At 48.8% G+C, this 22999-nt stretch overlaps 1 protein-coding gene across 1 annotated transcript; it reads right to left on the bottom strand.

Annotated features, from left to right (window-relative positions):
• Positions 1–17552: 17552 nt before the first annotated feature.
• Positions 17553–20268, bottom strand: LOC125628844 (phospholipase A2 inhibitor and Ly6/PLAUR domain-containing protein-like). The gene is made up of 4 exons (XM_048834081.2): positions 20220–20268; positions 18566–18682; positions 18052–18204; positions 17553–17785 (listed from the first exon to the last, which is right to left on the bottom strand). The coding sequence occupies exons 1-4, from the start codon at positions 20266–20268 to the stop codon at positions 17553–17555; spliced, it is 552 nt and encodes a 183-aa protein (XP_048690038.2).
• Positions 20269–22999: the final 2731 nt, after the last annotated feature.

Here is a 22999-nt window from a genome sequence, read left to right as displayed (position 1 = left end):
CACAGAGGGATGCGACAAAGTGGGAATTGAGTTCCTATTTCTACGATGCCATGGAGTGCCTCAGTTTCCCTCTGTGCTTTGCAAGGCTGTGCAGGGCCGCACCTCCATCCATCCCCGACACACCTGTGATGAAGTGGAAGCGTTCTTAATGTTTCCTCTGAATAGTGTGGGGGTGCCTCAGTTTCCTCTATGCAGTTCTTAAGTATCTAGGTGGTGGGATAAGGGTGTATGATCCTTGCAGAGCCCGAGAGGGCAGGTGTGTGCAGGGGTCTGGAGACAGAGAATGGCCGACACCCTGTTTCCTGGCCACTGATGGCCTGGGCCCTTCCCCCCTCCAAGGTGAGAGCTAAAGGGTTGGAGAACAAAGGAATCAGGAGCCCCCCTGGCCCGGGAAAGGGACAAAGCCCAGAGGAAGAGGGGCTGGAGGGAGTTTCAGTTTGGGGCTGGCTGGGGAGTGGAGTGAAGTGCAGACGGGGTTGTCTGGCTCACTCCCCCCAAAATGGACCGGGCTGAGGGGTCCTGTTCTCTGCACCCACAAGCTCTGTTTTAGACCATGTTCCTGTTGTCTAATAAACCTTCTGTTTAATTGGCTAGCGGAGAGTCCCGTCTGACTGTGGAGTTGGGGGACAGGACCCTCTGGCTTCCCCAGGACCCCGTCTGGGCGGACTCACTGTGGGAAGCGCATGGAATGGCAGAGGAGGCTGAATGCTCCGAGATCAGACCCAGGAAGGTGGAAGCCAGGCGAGCTGTGTGTCCTGCAGACAGGCTGCTCCCAGAGAGGAGACTTCCCCAGAGTCCTGCCTGGCTTCGTAGGGAGCAGGTCCAGAGCACCGCCCGGGGACTCCCTGACAACACCCATCCTTCCGTCCGTCCATCCTCCTACACGTCCACCCTTCCCCGCACATACCCATCCATCCATTCCCCTACGAGACTGTCTGTCCATCTATCCATCTGCCTTCACGCCTGTCCATCCATTCCCCTACACACCTGTCAAGGTACCTTCCCCACTCTGAACTCTAGGGTACAGATGGGGGGACCTGCATGAAAACCTCCTCAGCTTACTTTCAGCAGCTTAGGTTAAAACTTCCCCAAGGTACAAATTAATTTTATCCTTTGTCCCTGGATTTCCACTGCCACCACCAAACTTTAACTGGGTTTACTGGGAAACATATTTTGGACATGTCTTTCCCCCCAAAATCCTCCCAACCCTTGCACCCCACTTCCTGAGGAAGGATTGGTAAAAATCTTCACCAATTGCATAGGTGACCACAGACCCAAACCCTTGGATCTTAGAATGATGAAAAAGCATTCAGTTTCCTTACAAGAAGACCTTTAATAGAAGTAAAGGAATCACCTCTGGAAAATCAGGATGGTAGATACCTTACAGGGTAATTAGAATCATAGAATCATAGAATATCAGGGTTGGAAGGGACCTCAGGAGGTCATCTAGTCCAACCCCCTGCTCAAAGCAGGACAAATCCCCAATTAAATCATCCCAGCCAGGGCTTTCTCAAGCCTGACCTTAAAAACTTCGAAGGAAGGAGATTCTACCACCTCCCTAGGTAACACATTCCAGTGTTTCACCACCCTCTTGGTGAAAAAGTTTTTCCTAATATCCAACCTAAACCTCCCCCACTGCAACTTGAGACCATTACTCCTTGTCCTGTCCTCTTCCACCACTGAGAATAGTCTAGAACCATCCACTCTGGAACCACCTCTCAGGAAGTTGAAAGCAGCTATCAAATCCCCCCTCATTCTTCTCTTCTGCAGGCGAAACAATCCCAGTTCCCTCAGTCTCTCCTCATAAGTCTTGTGTTCCAGACCCCTAATCATTTTTGTTGCCCTTTGCTGGACTCTCTCCAATTTATCCACATCCTTCTTGTAGTGTGGGGCCCAAAACTGGACACAGTACTCCAGATGAGGCCTCACCAATGTCGAATAGAGGGGGATGATCACGTCCCTCGATCTGCTCGCTATGCCCCTACTTATACATCCCAAAATGCCATTGGCCTTCTTGGCAACAAGGGCACACTGCTGACTCATATCCAGCTTCTCGTCCACTGTCACCCCTAGGTCCTTTCCCGCAGAACTGCTGCCTAGCCATTCGGTCCCTAGTCTGTAGCTGTGCATTGGGTTCTTCCGTCCTAAGTGCAGGACCCTGCACTTATCCTTATTGAACCTCATCAGATTTCTTTTGGCCCAATCCTCCAATTTGTCTAGGTCCTTCTGTATCCTATCCCTGCCCTCCAGCGTATCTACCAGGGTCCGTATCCTGCTGCTTACCTTTCTTCCCTGCGTCAGGATCCTGAACTCAACCAACTCATGGTCACTGCCCCCCAGATTCCCATCCACTTTTGCTTCCTCCACTAATTCTTCCCGGTTTGTGAGCAGCAGGTCAAGAAAAGCGCCCCCCCTAGTTGGCTCCTCTAGCACTTGCACCAGGAAATTGTCCCCTACGCTTTCCAAAAACTTCCTGGATTGTCTGTGCACCGCTGTATCGCTCTCCCAGCAGATATCAGGAAAATTAAAGTCACCCATGGGAACCAGGGCGTGCGATCTAGTAGCTTCTGCGAGTTGCCGGAAGAAAGCCTCATCCACCTCCTCCCCCTGGTCCGGTGGTCTACAGCAGACTCCCACCACTACATCACTCCTGTTGCTCACACTTCTAAACTTAATCCAGAGACACTCAGGTTTTTCTGCAGTTTTATACTGGAGCTCTGAGCAGTCATACTGCTCCCTTACATACAGTGCAACTCGCCCACCTTTTCTGCCCTGCCTGTCTTTCAAAACATTAGATTCAAAACATAGAGAAAAGGAGGACTTGTGGCACCTTAGAGACTAACCAATTTATTTGAGCATGAGCTTTCGTGAGCTACAGCTCACTTCATCGGATGCATACCGTGGAAACTGCAGCAGACTTTATATACACACAGAGAATATGAAACAAAACCTCCTCCCACCCCACTGTCCTGCTGGTAATAGCTTATCTAAAGTGATCATCAAGTTGGGCCATTTCCAGCACAAATCCAGGTTTTCTCACCCCCCCACCCCCATACACACACAAACTCACTCTCCTGCTGGTAATAGCTCATCCAAACTGACCACTCTCCAAGTTTAAATCCAAGTTAAACCAGAACATCTGGGGGGGGGGGGAGGAAAAAACAAGGGGAAATAGGCTACCTTGCATAATGACTTAGCCACTCCCAGTCTCTATTTAAGCCTAAATTAATTGTATCCAATTTGCAAATGAATTCCAATTCAGCAGTTTCTCGCTGGAGTCTGGATTTGAAGTTTTTTTGTTTTAAGATAGCGACCTTCATGTCTGTGATTGCGTGACCAGAGAGATTGAAGTGTTCTCCGACTGGTTTATGAATGTTATAATTCTTGACATCTGATTTGTGTCCATTTATTCTTTTACGTAGAGACTGTCCAGTTTGACCAAGGTACATGGCAGAGGGGCATTGCTGGCACATGATGGCATATATCACATTGGTGGATGTGCAGCTGAATGAGCCTCTGATAGTGTGGCTGATGTTATTAGGCCCTGTGATGGTGTCCCCTGAATAGATATGTGGGCACAGTTGGCAACGGGCTTTGTTGCAAGGATAAGTTCCTGGGTTAGTGGTTCTGTTGTGTGGTATGTGGTTGTTGGTGAGTATTTGCTTCAGGTTGCGGGGCTGTCTGTAGGCAAGGACTGGCCTGTCTCCCAAGATTTGTGAGAGTGTTGGGTCATCCTTTAGGATAGGTTGTAGATCCTTAATAATGCGTTGGAGGGGTTTTAGTTGGGGGCTGAAGGTGACGGCTAGTGGCGTTCTGTTATTTTCTTTGCTAGGCCTGTCCTGTAGTAGGTAACTTCTGGGAACTCTTCTGGCTCTATCAATCTGTTTCTTTACTTCCGCAGGTGGGTATTGTAGTTGTAAGAAAGCTTGACAGAGATCTTGTAGGTGTTTGTCTCTGTCTGAGGGGTTGGAGCAAATGCGGTTGTATCGCAGAGCTTGGCTGTAGACGATGGATCGTGTGGTGTGGTCAGGGTGAAAGCTGGAGGCATGCAGGTAGGAATAGCGGTCAGTAGGCTTCCGGTATAGGGTGGTGTTTATGTGACCATTGTTTATGAGCACTGTAGTGTCCAGGAAGTGGATCTCTTGTGTGGACTGGACCAGGCTGAGGTTGATGGTGGGATGGAAATTGTTGACACGCCCCCCAAATCTCAGCTAGGGTGAAACGCTGGCTGGGATTTCTTCCTGGAGCTCTAGGAAAAACAGAGTTAATAAGACACATGCACCTCTAAATATACTACCAAGTACTTAAAGACTAACAATCTTTTCCACATCTCAAGGATGATTTTAACCAGTTGATTGTGGGAAACTTTCCTGGGAGAGTGCATCCGCCACTTTGTTAGAAGCTCCTGAGATGTGTTGGATGTCGAAATCAAAATCTTGGAGAGCTAAACTCCACCGAAGAAGTGTTTTGTTATTTCCCGTAGCGGAATGAAGCCACTCTAGTGCAGCATGGTCGGTTTGCAGGTGGAAACGCCGTCCCCAAACGTATGGGCGTAGCTTTTCCAGAGCGAAGACAATGATGGAACATTCTTTTTCACTGACTGACCAGTTGCTTTCCCTCTCGGACAGTTTTTTGCTGAGAAACACTACAGGGTGGAATTCTTGATCAGGTCCTTTCTGCATTAAAACTGCTCCCACACCACGCTCGGACGCATCTGTGGTTACGAGGAACGGTTTGTCAAAGTCTGGGGCCCTTAGTACAGGGTCAGATATGAATGTCACTTTAAGCTGGTTAAGGCCTTCTGACACTTTTCGGTCCACTGAACGGCATTTGGCTGTTTCTTTTTGGTTAGACCTAGGAGTGCAGGGGCCTACGCCAGTAGCCGAGGGACCCTCCAGGGAAGCCTCTCCATCTGTCACTCAAGAGGATGTTCCCCCTACCTCGGCAACAGAGATTCTCAATAGACGAGACAAGGTGATAAGACCAGTAAAATGGTTAACTTATGATGCACCTGGGGTGACTAGTGAGGAGCCAATACATTTAGCACACAGGATTGTGGAAGCTCAAGTGGGCTTTCTGAGGCCCTTTGGAGGAAACCAATGAGTTGGTATAAAGGGAGTGTGATTTGTCGGGACGACAAATTCTCGGCCGGGGGGAGGATGTAAGCAGAGTCAGGATGAGCTCCACCCTGACGTCTGGTGGTGAGGTGCGGCAAGTTGTGGAAAAGAACTTCAGGGGCCGATCTCATTTGCATAGGCACACCCACCCCGCCTAGAATGAGGCCATAGCTGCCCAAATGGTCACTTTGGCTGTTGTGGGATCCCCAGTGTCTCTGTTATTGGGGCAGGAAGAATAACTTGCTATTACCCTGATTATGGGAACTGTGCTTGGAACTGTACTTGGCCTTTTGTTATGATGGAGGGACTCACCATCAACTAAGTAGCACTCGCTAGGCAAGGGACATGGGTTCCAAAACTCTGTGACTGGAGAGAGGCTTGAGACAGGTATTAGTACCTGGTGGTGTGGGCCCCTTTGTGAGGGCCTGAAACACCAGTTGCACCTCTGTCTGTCTCTCTCCACTGTGGAATGTCAGAGCTAATTTTGGGTCTATTAAGAGTCTTGCTACAGGTACTGTGCTGAATTCACTTTGGCCTTATGGTGCACCAGCACTAAGGCTCCCACTACTATGAGCTGGAATCACTGAGCGCTGTGTCAAGTAGTGGGGAGCCGGAAGATCTAGAGTGCAGCGGTGCTGTTCGTGCACAGGCTGGCGGAGCCGTTCCTGAGACGGCGAGGCGAGCTGTGCAGAGCGGAGCCATTCGTGAGACGGTGGAGTGGAGCGGAGCCCTGTGGGGCAGTCAGCTTCAGGTCACGTAAGGTGCCCCTTACCTCTTTCCCCCACACACAGGCACATTTTTAGCAAGACTGGGGAGTAACACTCTGCAGATGAACTTTTGAACTCTGGGGCTTGACTTTTTGGACTTTGGGTGATTTGTGGATTGCTGGACTCGAGACGTTTGGGTTCTGGGACTCAAGAACCCGAGGGAAAGGATGTGGCCCAATTTGCTGGGGTGGGTCTTTGCTCATGGTTTGGTTAATGAACACTAGTTGTGGTGTTTCCCCAATTTAATGCTGATGTCGTTTACCTCATGTTATTAAAGATTCTCTGCTACACCGAGACTCTGTGCTTGCAAGAGGGGAAGTATTGCCTCTTTGAGGCGTCCAGGGGGTGTGTAAGATTTTCCCAGGTCACTGGGTGGGGGCTCGAGGCAGTTTTCCATTTGCTTTGATGAGAGGGAACCACTGTGTACTGAACCCGGCCCTTGCTGCTATCAACTTGGCCTGGCAGAAGGGTTACATACGCATCATAACCTTTGGAACTGTGCGCTAGGAACGTGTAGTCCCGGAACTCTTTGCCAATAAAGGTCTTAACAAACATTGAAAGACATTCGTCACCCTTAAATTCCCAGGATTTTTCTGGCTTTAGGGACATAGCAAAAATGTAATTGGGCACATGCAACCCAGTCTCCTGCGTACATTCAAAATCATAAAAAATATACTTTTCTGAGGATTCGGGCTTCCTAAGGCTGTCCATAAAACAGAGGTGACTGTCTATATCTCCAACGACCAAACCCTGACCCTGCTTACAGCGCCTCCCTTTACACCGGTGCCGCTTGTCCACGTACGACGGACACTGATCACACAAAGTTTTAGACAGGCATTCAACTGGTTTTTTTTGATGCACAGTTGACATGTCTGTCTAAACACTCTTTGGGCCGACAAAACAGTCTACAGCTAGGACACCTCAGCAGCACCCCCACACCAGAACCCCATAGTAATGTTCATCATGCAACAGGATGAAATAAGTCTTAGGGTACACAGGGCCCCCCCGTTTTAATAAAACCCCAGCCACCTTTCACTGCATACAGCACCACCTCCTAAATGCTGTTCAAACTTTGCTACGTCACTGAGCAGAACCTTCTCTGGATCTGACCACCCCAGTTTCTCATGCAACTTTCTAGCCTCTGCTAACAATTCCGCATCCGTAGGTTTATGACCGGCCATGACGGACAAGAGCCCACCCGCAAAACATAGAAATTGGTACCAGTGTAAGTCAGGTCTACTAAACATTGTCTCTTTTTTGGAATAATTTGACTACTAAGGATAGAATTTAAAACTCTTCGAGCGCCCCCACCCCTATTTTTTACAACTGTCACAACGAGGCACAATGTCCCATCGACATGCAATTCTCTGTCGCTCTGTAGCAGCTTTGAGGTCTGGTTTAAGAAATCCTCAGCGGACAGCTCATCCCTACTTCTTCTGACTGAAAACAAAGGGTCAGTTCAATGACGGCTCTCTAAACATAACTGTACATAATCATCAGGGCCTACCCTACCATTAATGTCATCAAGAACTAGCTGTATCCCTCTGTGTATGGCTTCAACAACCTCTTCAGCTGAATTTATTTCCTCAAGATTGACAAAACAAAACTCCTCACAATACACCGCCCCCCAAATCTAGGTAATTCACGTTGCCAACTTCTCACACTCTCCATATAGATCTCTGCATTTTCAGGGTTACTTGTGGGTTCCTCTACAGAACCATCAGTGGCATCTTCTACATCCCATACTAATTGAGAGTCAGACTCTGAGACGCCTCCGTGAGGGTCCTTGGGAGTAGATGGGGCCCCCGTCTAGAGAGCCCTCTGGGGAATTTTCTAAACCAGAGTCTGATTTCGCCTCCCCATTTTCAGACATGCCAGTTGATGCCCCCTACCGGAGGCTCTCATCTTTTTGGGTTTTTTTCCTCATTACCTCTTTAGCCCTTTTTAAAATTTTTACAGTGACCCTGGCCTGGAACTTTTTGGCAGCCATCTGTTTATCCCCCAAGCGCTGTCCGCCCTTTTGTTTACACGTGAGCTGACGTGCACCCTTCAGGGTACCCCTTTCCACACCTAGTCATGCCTGATCAGAGCCACCCTTTCCAGACCCCCTTTCTTTTAGGCCCCCTGAGGATTCAGCATCCATCAGTTTTCTGAACAAAGCGTCATATTTTTTCCAAATCTTTTGAGAATGCCGTTGTTTTAGACCCCCCGAGGATACAGCGTCCATCAGTTTTCTGAATGAAGCATCAAACTCTTCCAAAATACTAGAATATGGGGGATCTGTGACAAGCTTATGGTTTTGGGAGAATGGCTTATCAATCCTTGGTTTTTTGGTCACAACCCCGAGAGCGCCTGCTCTGGGTTTGGAATGTGTGTGTTTCTGGGCACATTCAGAGCCCCTAGAGTGCGTGCTCTGGGTTTGTGAATGTGGGCGTTTTCGCTCACAGTTTTCTCAGGGCTCGGTGTGGCGATGGCCGCTGAGGAACTGGAGTTGTGTTTGCATGGATGTTTTTTACCAGAGTGTTTGTTTTGTCCTTGGCTTTGACGTAAATGAGGTTTGGACTGGCCTGATGCTTCATCTGCTCTCTTGTGCTGTTTTGCCTTGTTAAAGGTCTCAAAGCAGATTCCTGGTTCTTTGGTGGTTCTCGGGGTTGTGTCTTGGTAGCTCCCACTACAGCCTTGTCAGAAGGGCTGCACCTGACTGATTGGGACAGGGGGGAAAAATGCATTTTTTACTAAAACGTAACTTTGCCAGCTTTCTCACCCACACCTATGTATTTACTTAAAATACAAAACCTCATAAATTAACCAGACTCATAAGCAAAATATATTTACCCAGCTTCATCCATCCATCCGTCACTGATACTGGTGAATTTTTCTTTTCAGTTGTCTCTTTCCTTTTTCTTTTGAGGCTGTTTACCCCCTCACGTTTTGACCGTACTGTAAAGCAAACAACATTCTAATAAGACACATGAAACTGTCTAGTAAACTTTAAAATAAAAAAATATTCATTAGGGTGTTTTTTCTATTTAAAAAAGTCATAGCTTTGAAACAAAATAATCCATTTCAGGCTGTACAACAAACACAGGTTTTGAGTTTATTTCTACCGCTTTAAAAACAATCCCCACAAATATATATACATTTTAAAATACATCTCATTTTGCAAAGTAAAAACCCTGTTAATTGGAAACACACCATCACCATCACTTTGTAGACATATACTTTTTAAAAACCACCTATGTTTTACACACACACACACACACACACACACAGAGCAGTTTAAAACCCTGTTTGCAACAAAATACTTTTCAATAAAACCACATGCTTTTAAAGAGACCCCTGGTTGTTCTGTCCCCCGCCCCAGCCATGTGTGCTTGGAGCCTTTGGGTTAAAAAACAAGCCAAAATGTTCGTTAGTATTAGCCCCCAAATCCCTATTCATCCTATGTAATACCTGAAGTTATTAAGCAAAACAACAGTTAAAAATGTTTTTTTTTTTACCTTGGCCTGGTGATGAACTGCAACTTAAAGTTACTGGCTCCATGCTAAGCAGATCACACTGCAATAAAGATAGGCACCATTATTTACTAAGACAGCATGGCCAAAGCATGGCATTATCTAATAAATATATATTTTTTTCAGAGTTAAAAACAGGGAACATACCTCCTCTTGCAGTCCAGCAGCAATTCAAGAGAGTTTCTGTTGAAAGAGAAAGTCTCCAAGCTATCTGAGGTTTTTAGACCATCCTAACTCTTTTGTTTCAAAATAGTTAGCAGGTTGATTGGATCACCCCTCCCTAGCATTCCCTTTTGTGATCTGGGGGGAATAAGTTTTCTGCACAATTGGCCTGCTTTTCTTTTTTAAGTTCAAATACATATTTTCCCCCCACCCCTGTAGGGCCTTCTTACAATAACCGTTTCAAGTGAGGGACCCTTTGCAGATATCAATGAATGTCTTGGGGCTTGTGTTTTTTGTTGTTGTTGTTTTTTTTAAACATGTGTCTTTCATGCTTAAAGTTGGGTGGGGTGGGGGTGCTTTCTAGAAAAAGTGCCCCATGGCCTTCAGCCAACTCCTGGGTCATATTTAAACTGGCCTATAGCGTTCCACCAACTCCTGGCGTCATATTTAAACTGCCCAATAGAGTTCTGCCAACTCCAGGGGTTATATTTAAACTGTCCAATAGCATCTGCGAACTCCTGAGGTTTTATTTCATTTCATATTAATCAGAACTCACCATCCTCGCCCACCCACCTCCCTGACGATGGGTGCACCCCCCCCCGCATCAAAATTAACCCTATGGCCACAAGGGTGAGTAATCACAGTCACTCTGGCTATTCAGTGAGGGGGGTGGTTAAACCCATTCAGTTCAACAGGATAAGTCAGCTCTATTGTCCTCAACCACATGTCTGAACAATCCCTGTTTGTTTTATTGTAAACACGTTTTTAGGATATTTTTTCCCCTTCCACAACATACATTTCAGCTTTTTCTTTTTGCTGTCAATGGGTCTCTCTCTTACACAAAAGACACAAGAGCGAGGTGCTCACAAACAATTTTTTATTTAAAAGACATACAGCTCCTTTAAAACGAACCACAATACTCCATTAAAAAAAAAAAAAGAAAGAAAGAAAGAAAACCTTTAAACTCCCTTAAGGGCCAGAGCCCTTTTAACAGAAATACAGAGAGTCACAAAGCCCTTTTCAATAGATTTTTTTTTTAAATTTACAGCTACCAAGTTTTATATCGCATGTTTGGCCCCTCGCCATTTTCTAACTTAATCCTTTTAGATTTCTTACAAATAGCCATTTTCTTAAGCAGGGTTTTGTAACTTTTTGTGCGGACCAGCTGGTCAATATAACGCTCTAAGCAGGCATCTTCCGGTTTGGTCATTTTCTTTAAAACACAGCCACGGTCTCCACTGAATTGCACAGCATTTATCAAGGTCACCCCTTGCGCTAAATGTTCTTGGGTTGGACACAGACAGTGCGTAGCATAACCTATGGCAATCACAGTGGTTAATAAGCTTTCCAAACCCAGCTCAGCACACAGGCCCCGGAGCTGGCAGTTTATATCCACTGAAGTCCAAGTCACACAGTCATGGTGCCGCTGGCCTGGCGCATCTATGACACAGCCCTCACAATCTTCAAAAAGCTTTTCCCTAAGACAGTGATTAAGAACAGCATAAACAGCAACGTGTACAATAGTCCGCATGACTTTTTTACGCTCACGACGTGACACTGGCTCAGTCAGTTCCATGCCAAGCCTCCTCCTCAACTCCTCCTAGCCGTCATCCTCGGAGTCCTCTTCAACATTTTGTATCAGCATTGAGCAAAAACAAGGGGGGCCCAGTTCATCGTTGCCGCTTGGTGCAACGCTGTCCAGGGTCTCCAGGTCCTCTAGAACGGCATCATCGAGCTGTCGAGAGATTTTTTTCAAAAAAGAAACAGCGTAAGCACCCCACTGCTTGGTTTTTGATTTACACAATCCCTGGTTCCTAGCCCCCCATTACACACCCCACCCCGACCGTCACCTCTTTAACATTCATTTACCTGAGCCATGTCTTTTGCAGTCACCTTGTCTGCCTGTAACTCCCCCAAGCCATGATCTCCTTCCACCTCTCGGGGGGTGGACAACAAGAGGCCATCACGCTCATCGCGGTGCCTCACAAGCAGCCGGGTTTCAGTGTCCCGTGTGTCCATCAATGGTTGGGCCAAAGGGCTCCCCTCAGTCGCCCCCACCTCCTCCTTGGAACTCTCGCTGATGTAGCGCTTTCTCTGCGGTTTGTCAAAGGCCCTCGGGTCTAAAACAAAGTCCGAAGTTCCCACAGGGGTGGTGAAGGAGTCCATGTTTCCACGATTTCTAAAACACGAGCTCTTGGTAAAAGACAGCCTCTTCTGCCCGACGCTGGGACTTATGGGGTATTGGTGCTGCGTTCTGATTGGCAGAAGGGGTCATATGCCCCTCTTCTGGGCGGTTCACCCCATGCCAGAACCTGCCCTAGTTTGGTCAAATCTGCTCTCGGTGCGGCCTGATTGGCAGACGTTGGTGGGAGGAGGAGTTGTTAGAGGGGTCACATGAATCATTTCCAGATGGGTCACCCCGCTCCGGAACTCATCCTGATTGGTCAGATCTCCTCTTGGTCCTATAGGGACAAAACCCCTCCTGATTGGTAGAGGGTGGGAGGAGGAGTTGTTAGAGGGGTCACAAGACCCACTTCCGGGGAGGACATACCGCCCCGGAAATCGCCCTGATTGGTCAAATCTCCTATTGGGGGAAGTCCTACAGGGGCGAAACCTCTCCTGGTTGGTAGAGGGCAGTGGGAGAACTTGTTAGAGGGGTCACATGACATACCTTGCTTCCGGTCTTGTGGCAGCCTTGACCCCGGAATTAATACCCCATTGGGGTGGGACTTCCGGTGGGGGGGCAGAGGTCAAGGGCTAAGTGGTCAAGGGGCGGAGTTAGGGTTTGATTGACGGTAGGGCCATTATACTACTAACCTCACTGTCACCTGACCAAAATGACCAATGAGGAGATAAGATACTTTCAAAAGCTGGGAGGAGGGAGAAAAACAAAGGGTCTGTGTCTCTCTGTGTGATGCTTTTGCTGGGGACAGAACAGGAATGGACTCTTAGAACTTAGTAACAGGTTTCAGAGTAACAGCCGTGTTAGTCTGTATTCGCAAAAAGAAAAGGAGGACTTGGGCACCTTAGAGACGGACCAATTTATTTGAGCATGAGCTTTCGTGAGCTACAGCTCACTTCATCGGATGCATACTGTGGAAACTGCAGCAGACTTTATATGCACACAGAGATCATGAAACAATACCTCCTCCCACCCCACTGTCCTGCTGGTAATAGCTTATCTAAAGTGATCATCAAGTTGGGCCATTTCCAGCACAAATCCAGGTTTTCTCACCCTCCACCCCCCCCACACAAATTCACTCTCCTGCAGGTAAAGCCCATCCAAAGTGACAACTCTCTTCACAATGTGCATGATAATCAAGGTGGGCCATTTCCTGCACAAATCCAGGTTCTCTCACCCCCTCACCCCCCTCCAAAAACCAAACACACAAACTCACTTTCCTGCTTTTTGTGTGACGGATGATAATGAGGAACTTTAGCACCAGAAAAGTGCTGAGTCCAAGGGCAGGGGCCATCGCGTGTGCTGACTGCCATGTTCCTCCCTCCCCACATCGAAGGCAAAGCCCACGTGGGTGGGGGCCCTGCCAGCTTGTTCTCTGGGAGAAGAAGCTGTAAGAATGGATTCAGGGAAGGATCCTGCCACGCTGGGCTGGCTGGACTCTTACAGGGACCAGCACCAGATGCAAAGCAGGGATCCCCGGAGACGGTCTGGGGGCACCTGAAAAGACTTGGGAGAATGGCAGTTTGTTCCATCACCGCCACCGTTTGGAATTACAGACTGCAACTCATCTGGGCATGAATTTTACCGCCTTTAACCCCTCGTGACCCTCATTCAATTTCCTTAGCTCACGAACCTTTAGCGAGTTTCCTACAGACCTGGCTGCCAGCGTTGCCTTTGCTGTAGGATCTGGGGTCCCGTGGCTCTGGGGTAAGTGACCGGTCTCCTGGGGCTGGGAACAACCTGGGTGGGCTGGTTTGGGGTGTACGTGACCTTTCCTCACAAAGTCCGGCTTGTCTGAGAGTATCTGAGGGGACTGGCTGTGACTCCGGGGTCAGACGGGGGCAGCGATCCAGGAGTTCACGCTGGGTGAAATCTGCTCACAGAGCACCACCGGTTGGGGGATCTGCCCTGTTTCCTGACACCTTCCCTGAGCCCGGCACTCCCAGTGGAGCCGCCCCAGAGAGCGGGATGAACTGAGCCCTGCAAAATCAACCTAGAAGGACATTTCTCCCCTCCAGGGCGTTCCCGCCCGCCTGGACAGCTGGGTGAGCCACGGCCTCTCCTTCCCACAGCCCTCCTTCCCCAGGGGAGCTCAGCCCGCCGGTGCCTTTCCCCCAGCCATGGGCCTTGCTTTGGGGGAGGGGGTCCAGGCAGGACTCCTGGGTTCCATTCCCTGGCCCTGCAAAGGGGAGAGGGGTCTAGTGGTTAGAAGAGGGAGCTTGGGAGCCAGGACTCCTGGGCTCTATCCCTGGCTTTCAGAAGGGAGTGGGGTCTGGTGGGTTACAGGGTGGGGTACTGGGAGTCAGGACTCCCGGGTTCTCTTCCTGCCAGCATCACTTGTGCACAGATAGGGGTGGGGTGGGGGGGCCCGGTAGGGGGCGGTCAGGGGACAAGGAGCCAGGGGGGTACTTTCTGCACAACTTGCTTTATTCAGCCAATGCACAAAATTAACCCGCAATCCCCCCCAAAGAGAAGCAGCAGCCGGTGGCGGCTGAAGGGAGGTGCACTGCAGCCCGGCACACAGCAGAAGGGGAGGATGCCAGGCCGGGGCTCAGGGCTCCCCGATGCCTCCACTGGCCCTGGGAGCTGGGTAGCACTCGGCCCAGATCAGGTTCTCCACCACGCCCTGGACGTATTTCCTCTCCCCCTCTCTCTTCATGCAAGCGCCAGGGGAGGCACATCCAGCCACAGCCTTCTTCATGGTGATGTCACCTGGACGCGGGGGAGAGAGACGTCATCAGGGGCTCCCCCATCCCCTCCCCCATCCCCCATGTGCTTTCTCACCCACTCCCCTCCTAGCAGGACTGCACCCGGCTCTGCAGGCAGACTGGGGTCTAGTGCTCAGAGCAGGGGGCCTGGAACAACGTGAGAACATAACAGAGGAATGGCCACACCAAAGGTACATGTTAGGATATAGATATTCAGGCCTGTCTGCAAAGGCCTATACTCTAAGAATTTAGGTGTATTCTTATCACTTGGCTAGTGATAGAGGTATAAAAGAAAGAATCAAAATCAGTGTCTGCCGGTGTAAGGGCCTTCTCTTACTGTGACAGTTTGTGGCCCTGTGCTTAGGCTCAGGCCTTTGGCTAAGCAGCAGAAGCTGCCATAAGCTGGGAAGCGACCGGGCACATCCTCACATTCCAAACTAGTCACACTGAAATAAGGTGCTATTGGGCTGTCAGGCACTATCAGGACAGGATTGTATTCCTATCACCTCCAGAGAAAGGGAAGTGCCTAGAAAATGTAAAAGGAAACTTAGTTTGAGAGCATCCTGTCTGGCAAGAACTCACTTATCAATAGCTGGGATGTGAAATCCTCACTTCTGTATTGTTTTGTCATTATAGTTCCCACTTTGCTGTTGTTTGTCTGTGTAATCTCTGTCTGGTTCTGTGATTGTTCCTGTCTGCTGTGTAATTAATTTTGCTGGGTGTAAACTAATTGAGGTGGTGGGATATAATTGGTTACATAATCATGTTACAATATATTAGGATTGGTTAGTTAAATTTCAGGAAAATGATTGGTTAAGGTATAGCTAAGCAGAACTCAAGTTTTACGATATAATCTGTAGTCAATGAGGAAGTGACTGGGGGTGGGCATGTGGGTGTGTGAGATGGGAACAGGGAATGGGGGTAAGAAAATTGGAATCATGTTTTGCTAAAGGGGGAGATGGGAACAGGGAATGGGGGTAAGAAAATTGGAATCATGTTTTGCTAAAGGGGGAAATGGGAACAGGGAATGGGAGTAAGGAAGTTGGAATCATGTTTGGCTAAGGGTAGGAATGGGAACAGGGACACAGGTGTAAGGCTCTGTGGTGTCAGAGCTGGGAAGGGGGACACTCAGGAAGGAAACGGGAATCATGCTTGCTGGAAGTTCACCCCAATAAACATCGAATTGTTTGCACCTTTGGACCTCGGGTATTGTTGCTCTCTGTTCATGCGAGAAGGACCAGGGAAGTAAGTGGGTGAAGGAATAAGCCCCCTAACAGTACATCTAGCCCAGGATCCTCTGGCCAATGCCAGGTGTCCCAGAGGGAATGAACAGAACAGGGAACCTTCCACTGATCCATCCCCTGTTGCCCATTCCCAGCTCCTGGCAAACAGAGGCTGGGGCCACCTTCCCTGCCCATCCTGACTAATACCCACAGATGGACCTGTCGTCCAGGAACTTCTCTAGTTCCTGTTTGAACCCTGTTATAGTCTTGGCCTTCAAAACATCCTCTGGCAAGGAGTTCCACAGGTTGACTGTGCATTGTGTGAATCAGTACTTCCTTTTGTTTGTTTCAAACCTGCTGCCTGTGGTGACCCCTCGTTCTTATGTTAGGAGGAGTTAATAACGCTTCCTTATTTACTTCCTCCACACCCTCCAACCTTCTCTAGACCTCGATCATATGCCCCCTTAGCCATCTCTTTTCCAGGCTGAAAAGTCCCACCCTTATTAATCTCTCCTCATATGGCTGCCATTCCATCCCCCTCATCATTTTGGTTGGGCTTTTCTGAAGCTTTTCCAATTCCAATGGATCTTTTTTGAGACGGGGCGACCACATTCGCACGCAGTGTTCAAGATGTGGACATCCCATGGATTTATATTGAGGCAACACGGTGTTTTCTGTCCCATTCTCTGTCCCTTTCTTAATATTTCCCAGCATTCTGTTCCCTTTTTTCACGGCCGCTGCACATGGAATGGATGATTTCAGAGAACTCTCCACAATGACCCCAAGATCTTTCTTGAGTGGTAAATTCGACCCATCATTGTGTATGTCTAGTTGGGATTACATTTGCCCATGTGCATTACTTTGCATTTATCAACATTGAATTTCATCTGCCGTTTTGTTGCCCAGTCACCCAGTTCTGAGAGATCCTTTAGTACCTCTTCACAGTCTGCTTTGGACTTTACTATCTTGAGTAGGTTTGTATCTTCTGCAAATTTTGCCACCTCACTATTTACCCCTTTTTCCAGAACATTTCGGAATATGGTGAATAGCACTGGGCCCAGTGCAGATCTCTGGGGGACTCCCACTATTTACCTCTCTCCCTTCTGAAAACTGACCATTTCTTCCTACCCTTTTTTCCCTATCTTTTAACCAGTTACTGAGCCATGGGAGGATTTTATCGCATGACAGCTCACTTTCTTCAAGAGCCTTTGGTGAGGGACCTTTTCAAAGGCTTTCTGAACATCTAAGTACACTATATCCACGGGATCCCCCTTGTCCCCACGCTTGTTGACCCCCTCAGAGAATGCTAGTAGATTGGTGAGGTGTGATTTCCCTTTACAGAAACCATGTTTACCCTTCCCCAACAAATTATGTTCATCAATGTGTCTGACAGTTCTCTTCTTTCCTATAGTTTCAATGAATTTACCCTGTACTGAAGTCAGACTTATTGGCCTGTTGTTGCTGGCATCACCTCTGGAGCCCTTTTTAGAAATTGCAGTATCCTCTAGCCATTTGGGACAGAAGCTTATTTAAATGGTAGTCTACAAACCACAGTTAGTAGTTCTGTAATTTGACGTTTGAGTTCCTTCCTAACTCTTGGGCGAATCCCATCTGGTCCAGGTGACTTATTCCTGTTTAATTTATCAATTTGTTGCAAAAACTCCTGTAATGACTCCTCAATCTGGGACAGTACCTCAGATTTGTCACCAAAACAGAATGGCTCAGGTTTGGGAATCTCCCTCCCAGCCTCAGCTGTGAAGACCGATGCACAGAATACATTTACTTTCTCTGCAGTGGCCTTATCCTCCTTGGGCATCTCAGGAAGTAGGATTCCAGGGTTGTCTCTGCAGCTCTGCCAGGGGAGTGGAGTCTAGTGGGTCAGAGCAAGGGGGGCTGGGACTGAGCGAGGACACCTGGCTCCACCTCGTGCTCTGTGTTCAGACCCCGCCCCCATCTGGAGGACTTACCCCGTGTTAACACCCCATAATCCTGAAAACAACGGTCCTCGGCGCCGGTGCAGGCCAAGATCCCAGTCGGCTGAATGTCAAAAGGATCCAATTTGAAAACCGACAGGCACTGCCGGCCGTTGGGGACGGAGTTCACAGTTCGCACTGGGAAAAGTCAGACACACACAGTCAGCCAGGGGTGGGGAGTCACCACACACTGGGCTCAATCCCAGCTCGGGGAAGGGAGTGGGGTCTAGTGTTTAGAGCAGGGGGGCTGGGAGCCAGGAATCTTGGGTTCTGTCCCCAGCTGTGGGAGGAGAGTGGGCTCTAGTGGTTAGAGATGGGGGGGTTGGGCTGGGAGCCAGGACTCCTGGGTTCTCTCCAGGCAGGTGTGGCCGGAGCACGGCTCTAGGTTTGCAGCAGACACACACCTGGGATGGCCCCGGCGTTGCAGCCGTCGGTGTCACAGCAGGCGATGTTCACCCGCACGGTGACATTGTGCGCGTAGGTCAGCGAGAAGGGACCGGACTCACAGTTCTTGGGCTCCAGGCACGATTTAGCCGTGTAGGATATGGAGTTTCCCTCTGTGGAAGGGAAACAGAGCATCACCTCTGAGCTCCCCAATGGACCCCCAGCTGCTCCATCCTCCCCTTTTGTTCCATCCACCCCACCCCCAACTCATCTCATCTCCCCCCTCCCCCCCCGCGACAAAATCCTCTCTTCTGTCTGATCCAGCCCCACAGCCACCCACTGCAATACCCCATCTCATCCCATCCCCCATCTATGACATTATCTTTCCAGACTGAGCAGTCAATGCTCCTAGAGAGGAGAAGAGACTATTGGTTAGAGTAGGGGGAGGGGCTGGGAGCCAGGACTCCTGGGTTCGACCCCTGGCTTCAGGAGGACAATGGTGTCTACACTTAGTAGGAATCTTCTTTCACTCACTTAGCCTGAACTCTGCCACGACGGTGACGCAGGTCCCTTCCGAGGGGGCGCAGGGCTGCAGGCGGCCGGAGCATGATTGCTCTCTGGACGCACACACCTCGCATTGCAGAGCGCTCCCTGGAGGTTGGAAAAATCCCTTCTCAGTACAAACCGTGGCTCCCCACCCCTCCTCAGGCAGTGCCCGTGGGCGAAATACCACCACCAACCAACTGTGGGAGTTGTTACCACCAATGCCTCACTGAACGTGTGGGCCGGCAGATCTTGGAGAAATGCCACCTGCTTTTGCAGCAGTTCTGCCCAGTTCCATTTAACTCTCCGGATGGGGAAAGGCATCTTGCTAGCTGGTCATTTATATCTGACTCAACACGGCAGACAAGTCTGTTTGCTGCCTGAGTGTCTGTGGCTAGAATACATTTTCAGCTGCTGACGTGGCTATCTGGGGTGCAGCTTGTGCCTGCTAACAAACCTCACACGTCTGTGTAGACAGAAAAACAAGACTTCGGCTGCTCTGAAGAGGGGTTTCTGCCTGGCTTTGCGGTGAACCTTTCTCACACACACACACACCCCGCCGTAGCTCTCTGCTCCAGGCCTCTGCCTCTCAGAGTTACGTCAGCTCAGCCACACTCGACTTCAGCCCACTTTTCATCGCTGATCCTGCCAATTCTCTTCTTCAGAATACGATTGAGGCTTGTTAAACCTTTGGATTGATGGCTGTGCGCCTCCAGCCAGCGATCCCAGGAGCATCAACTCTTTCCTCTCCAGAGCATGGGGGACTTTAAATTCATGAGCGTAAGGTCGTTTTAAGAAAGAAAGAAAGAAAGAAAGAAAGAAAGAAAGAAAGAAAGAAAGAAAGAAAGAAAGAAAGAAAAAGAAAACTTTTCCCACTTTGGTTTTTTTAAAGTTTTCATGTGGAAACATCAATTAAAACTCAGAACACATTCCCCTGCCCTTCTATCTCCCTAGATGGTTGCAAAGTTATATTACTATCAAAGAATAGGGAAACTGAGGTAGAAAAAAGATGTGTTCAATTCAGGGTATAAACCAAGAAGACAGCTGAGAACTCCTCACTCCTGACTCCCAGCCCACTCTAACCCACGAGATCCCACTCCTCTTTCAGAGCCACGGACAGAGCCCGGGAGTCCTGATTTGCAGCCATCTCTGCTCAAACTCACTACACCCCAGCCCTCTTCTACAGCTGGGGAATGAGTCCAGAAGACCTGGCTCCCAGCCCCCACCCGTTGCACCCCCATTCCCCTTTCAAACCCGGGGAATGAAGCCAGGAGTCCTGGCAGGAATCTCAGCGCTGACAGGCAGGGGAACATTTCTAGGCAGGATGACATGTGGACGGGGGTGCTGCTCCTCATCCGGATGACCCCAAGCTCGGACGAGAGGTGGAGGAGGAACGAGAAGAAGGAAGGACAGACGGACTCAGACCCGCTGGCCAGGCCCCTAGCGTGGGCTGTGGGCGTCCCAGGCTCCAATCCCTGCTCTCCCCAAGTCAGCCGGGGGACGTGGCTCCAGGTTTTCCTCTCGCTGGTTTTACCCACAAATTCCATCCTGACGCCAGTATCCACCATCGACAGCAGCACTTTCCCCAAGTGAATGCCCGACCCCACCACCCGGCTCCCTGTGACCGGAGACAGATGGGACTCACCTGTGGCCAGGAGAGCGGACAGCAGGCAGAGGGGCAGAGCCACCCACATGGTGCCTGGATGTTAGCTGCAGTGAGCAGAACAGCGAGGAAGCATCTGGCTGTGGTTTTATCCGGCAGGATGGCAAATACCTGTCCCCTGGGTGATCGGCTGGGGCTGCCCCATGACATCCTGGTGGACCCGGAGATGGGAGATTTCACAACCCTGCATGTGACTTTGGCTGATCAGGTGATGCAATGTGTGTTGAGGCCAATTCCCTTGTGCGTTAGTGGAGATCTGTGGTTCTCAGCCAGGGGTCCGTGTACTCCAGGGGTACACACAGGTCTTCCAGGGGGTACATCAGCTTATCTTGAACTGAGAAAGGAAGCTATTTGTCAGTCACAATGTGGCCGTAACACTTATGTATTTTTATAATAACATAAGAAAGGACCTGTCATAAATATAAAGGGAAGGGGAACCACCTTTCTGTCCCCGGTGCTATAAAATCCCCCATGGCCAGTGGCAAAACACTTTCACCTGTTGTCATAAATAGAAAGGGAAGGGTAAACTCCTTTATAATCCCTCCTCTCCAGAGGAAAAATCCTCTCACCTGTAAAGGGTTAAGAAGCTAAAGGTAACCTCGCTGGCACCTGACCAAAATGACCAATGAGGAGATAAGATACTTTCAAAAGCTGGGAGGAGGGAGAAAAACAAAGGGTCTGTGTCTGTCTGTGTGATGCTTTTGCCGGGGACAGAACAGGAATGGACTCTTAGAATTTAGTAAGTAATCTAGCTAGGTATGTGTTAGATTATGATTTGTTGAAATGGCTGAGAAAATAGCTGTGCTGAATAGAATGGATATTCCTGTCTGTGTGTCTCTTTGTAACTTAAGGTTTTGCCTAGAGGGATTCTCTCTCTTTTGAATCTAATTCCCCTGTAAGGTATTTGCCATCCTGATTTTACAGAGGTGATTCTTTTCTACTTCTATTAAAAGTCTTCTTGTAAGGAAACGCAATGCTTTTTCATTGTTCTAAGATCCAAGGGTTTGGGTCTGTGGTCACCTATGCAAATTGGTGAGGATTTTTACCAAACCTTCCCCAGGAAGTGGGGTGCAAGGGTTGGGAGGATTTTGGGGGGAAAGACGTGTCCAAACTACATTTCCCAGTAAACCCAGTTAAAGTTTGGTGGTGGCAGTAGAAATCTAGGGGCAAAGGACAAAATTAATTTGTACCTTGGGGAAGTTTTCACCTAAGCTGATGAAAGTAAGCTTAGGAGGTTTTCATGCAGGTCCCTACATCTGTACCCTAGAGTTCAGAGTGGGAAGGAACCTTGACATGGTGGCAGAGTGGTGGGATTAACCTGAAATCATTTTGAGATCAATTTGAGATTTTTTTGAACCAGAAAAACGGATTTTAAAAAGGAAATATTTTTTTTCCTTTGGGGCTGCTGGAAAGGAGGTCCAACTGAAAGCAACTAGTTTTTTCTCTGCTTTGGGGCCAGAGCAGAGACAAAAGGGGATTATCTTTGTGAATTGCAGGTTTTCTTTGCCTGGAGGCAGAGGAGTTAATCTCCTGCAGATAAATTCACAGTCTTCAAAAACCTGAGGTTTTTTTCCCCCTAAAACTAAATGGAGGGGGGGGGGGTGTTCTACCCATTTGCCTGGAGACAAAAGTGGCAGGTTTTGGGGTTTTTTTTAGGATTTTATTTTTTTTTTACAAGGAGCACAGAATTGAACACGAATTTTTTTTTTCCTTTGGGGCTGCTGATAAGCAGGTTTCCAAGTAGTTGGAAGTTTTTTCTTTGATTTGGGGCCAGAGCAGAGACAAACTGAATTGTCTTTTTCTGTAGCCTGACAGTCACTATCAGAGAAAAAGTATCCTATTCCAGCACAGCAAAATTTTACAGCCAAGTTTTTTTTGTTTGTTTATTTCCAAACCTCGGGTGTAAAGTTAGTTAAAAACAGAGAGGTTAGGATGACAGAATCCACGGCTCAAGAAACGCTGGAATTAGCCAGATTTCAGGCTGAGGGAAAAACAAAAGGAACATGAAAGACAGATAGAACTCATGCGGCTGGAGAAGGAGGTACAGGAGGCTGCCCACAGGAGGGAAATGGAGGCAAGGAAGCATGTGGAGGAGGAGAAGGAAAAAGAGAGGCAGCATGAACTGGAGATGGAGAAGGTAAAGACTCAGCAGAATATACCAACAAACCCTAGCAATCCTTCTCCAGGTAGCACTTCCCATCCCAGAAAGTTCCCCACCTACAAGGCAGGCGATGATACCGAGGCCTTCTTAGAAAACTTCAAAAGGGCCTGCCTTGGGTACAGCATCCCTACAGACCAATACATGGTAGAGCTGAGGCCGCAGCTCAGTGGACAATTAGCTGAGGTGTTGGCTGAAATGCCTAAAGAACACATGAATGAGCATGAACTGTTTAAATCCGAGGCGAGAGTCAGAATGGGGATAACACCCGAGCATTCTCGTCGGAGGTTCAGAGCCCTAAGGTGGAAACCAGACGTGTCATTTACCCGACATGCCTACCACATTGTGAAACACTGGGATGCCTGGATATCAGGAGGAAGTGTTGAATCTCCAGTAAATTTGCCCTTCCTAATGCAAATGGAACAATTCTTAGAGGGTGTTCCTGAGGAAATAGAAAAATACATCCTCGATGGGAAGCCCAAAACTGTAATCGAGGCAGGAGAGATTGGAGACAGATGGGTAGAGGTGGCAGAGAAGAAAAAAACTGGTCGCAGTTGGAGCGGAGACCAGAAGGGACAACCCCAGACCACACCCTATTACCGGG

This window comes from Caretta caretta, chromosome 24 (genome assembly GCF_965140235.1).
Source record: "Caretta caretta isolate rCarCar2 chromosome 24, rCarCar1.hap1, whole genome shotgun sequence".
NCBI classification, from domain to species: domain Eukaryota; kingdom Metazoa; phylum Chordata; order Testudines; family Cheloniidae; genus Caretta; species Caretta caretta.
This window is presented reverse-complemented; position numbering and strand designations above follow the sequence as displayed.

Bases quoted from the DNA above. Each gene is read 5' to 3' on its own strand.
- LOC125628844 (XM_048834081.2), bottom strand. From the start codon at position 20,268: ATGTGGGTGGCTCTGCCCCTCTGCCTGCTGTCCGCTCTCCTGGCCACA. The intron at 18,205-18,565 runs GTGAGTGAAAGA...TCCCTTCCACAG, and splicing joins CGTGGCAGAGTTCAGGCTAA to AGGGAAACTCCATATCCTAC. The intron at 17,786-18,051 runs GTGTGTGTCTGC...GACTTTTCCCAG, and splicing joins CAACGCCGGGGCCATCCCAG to TGCGAACTGTGAACTCCGTC.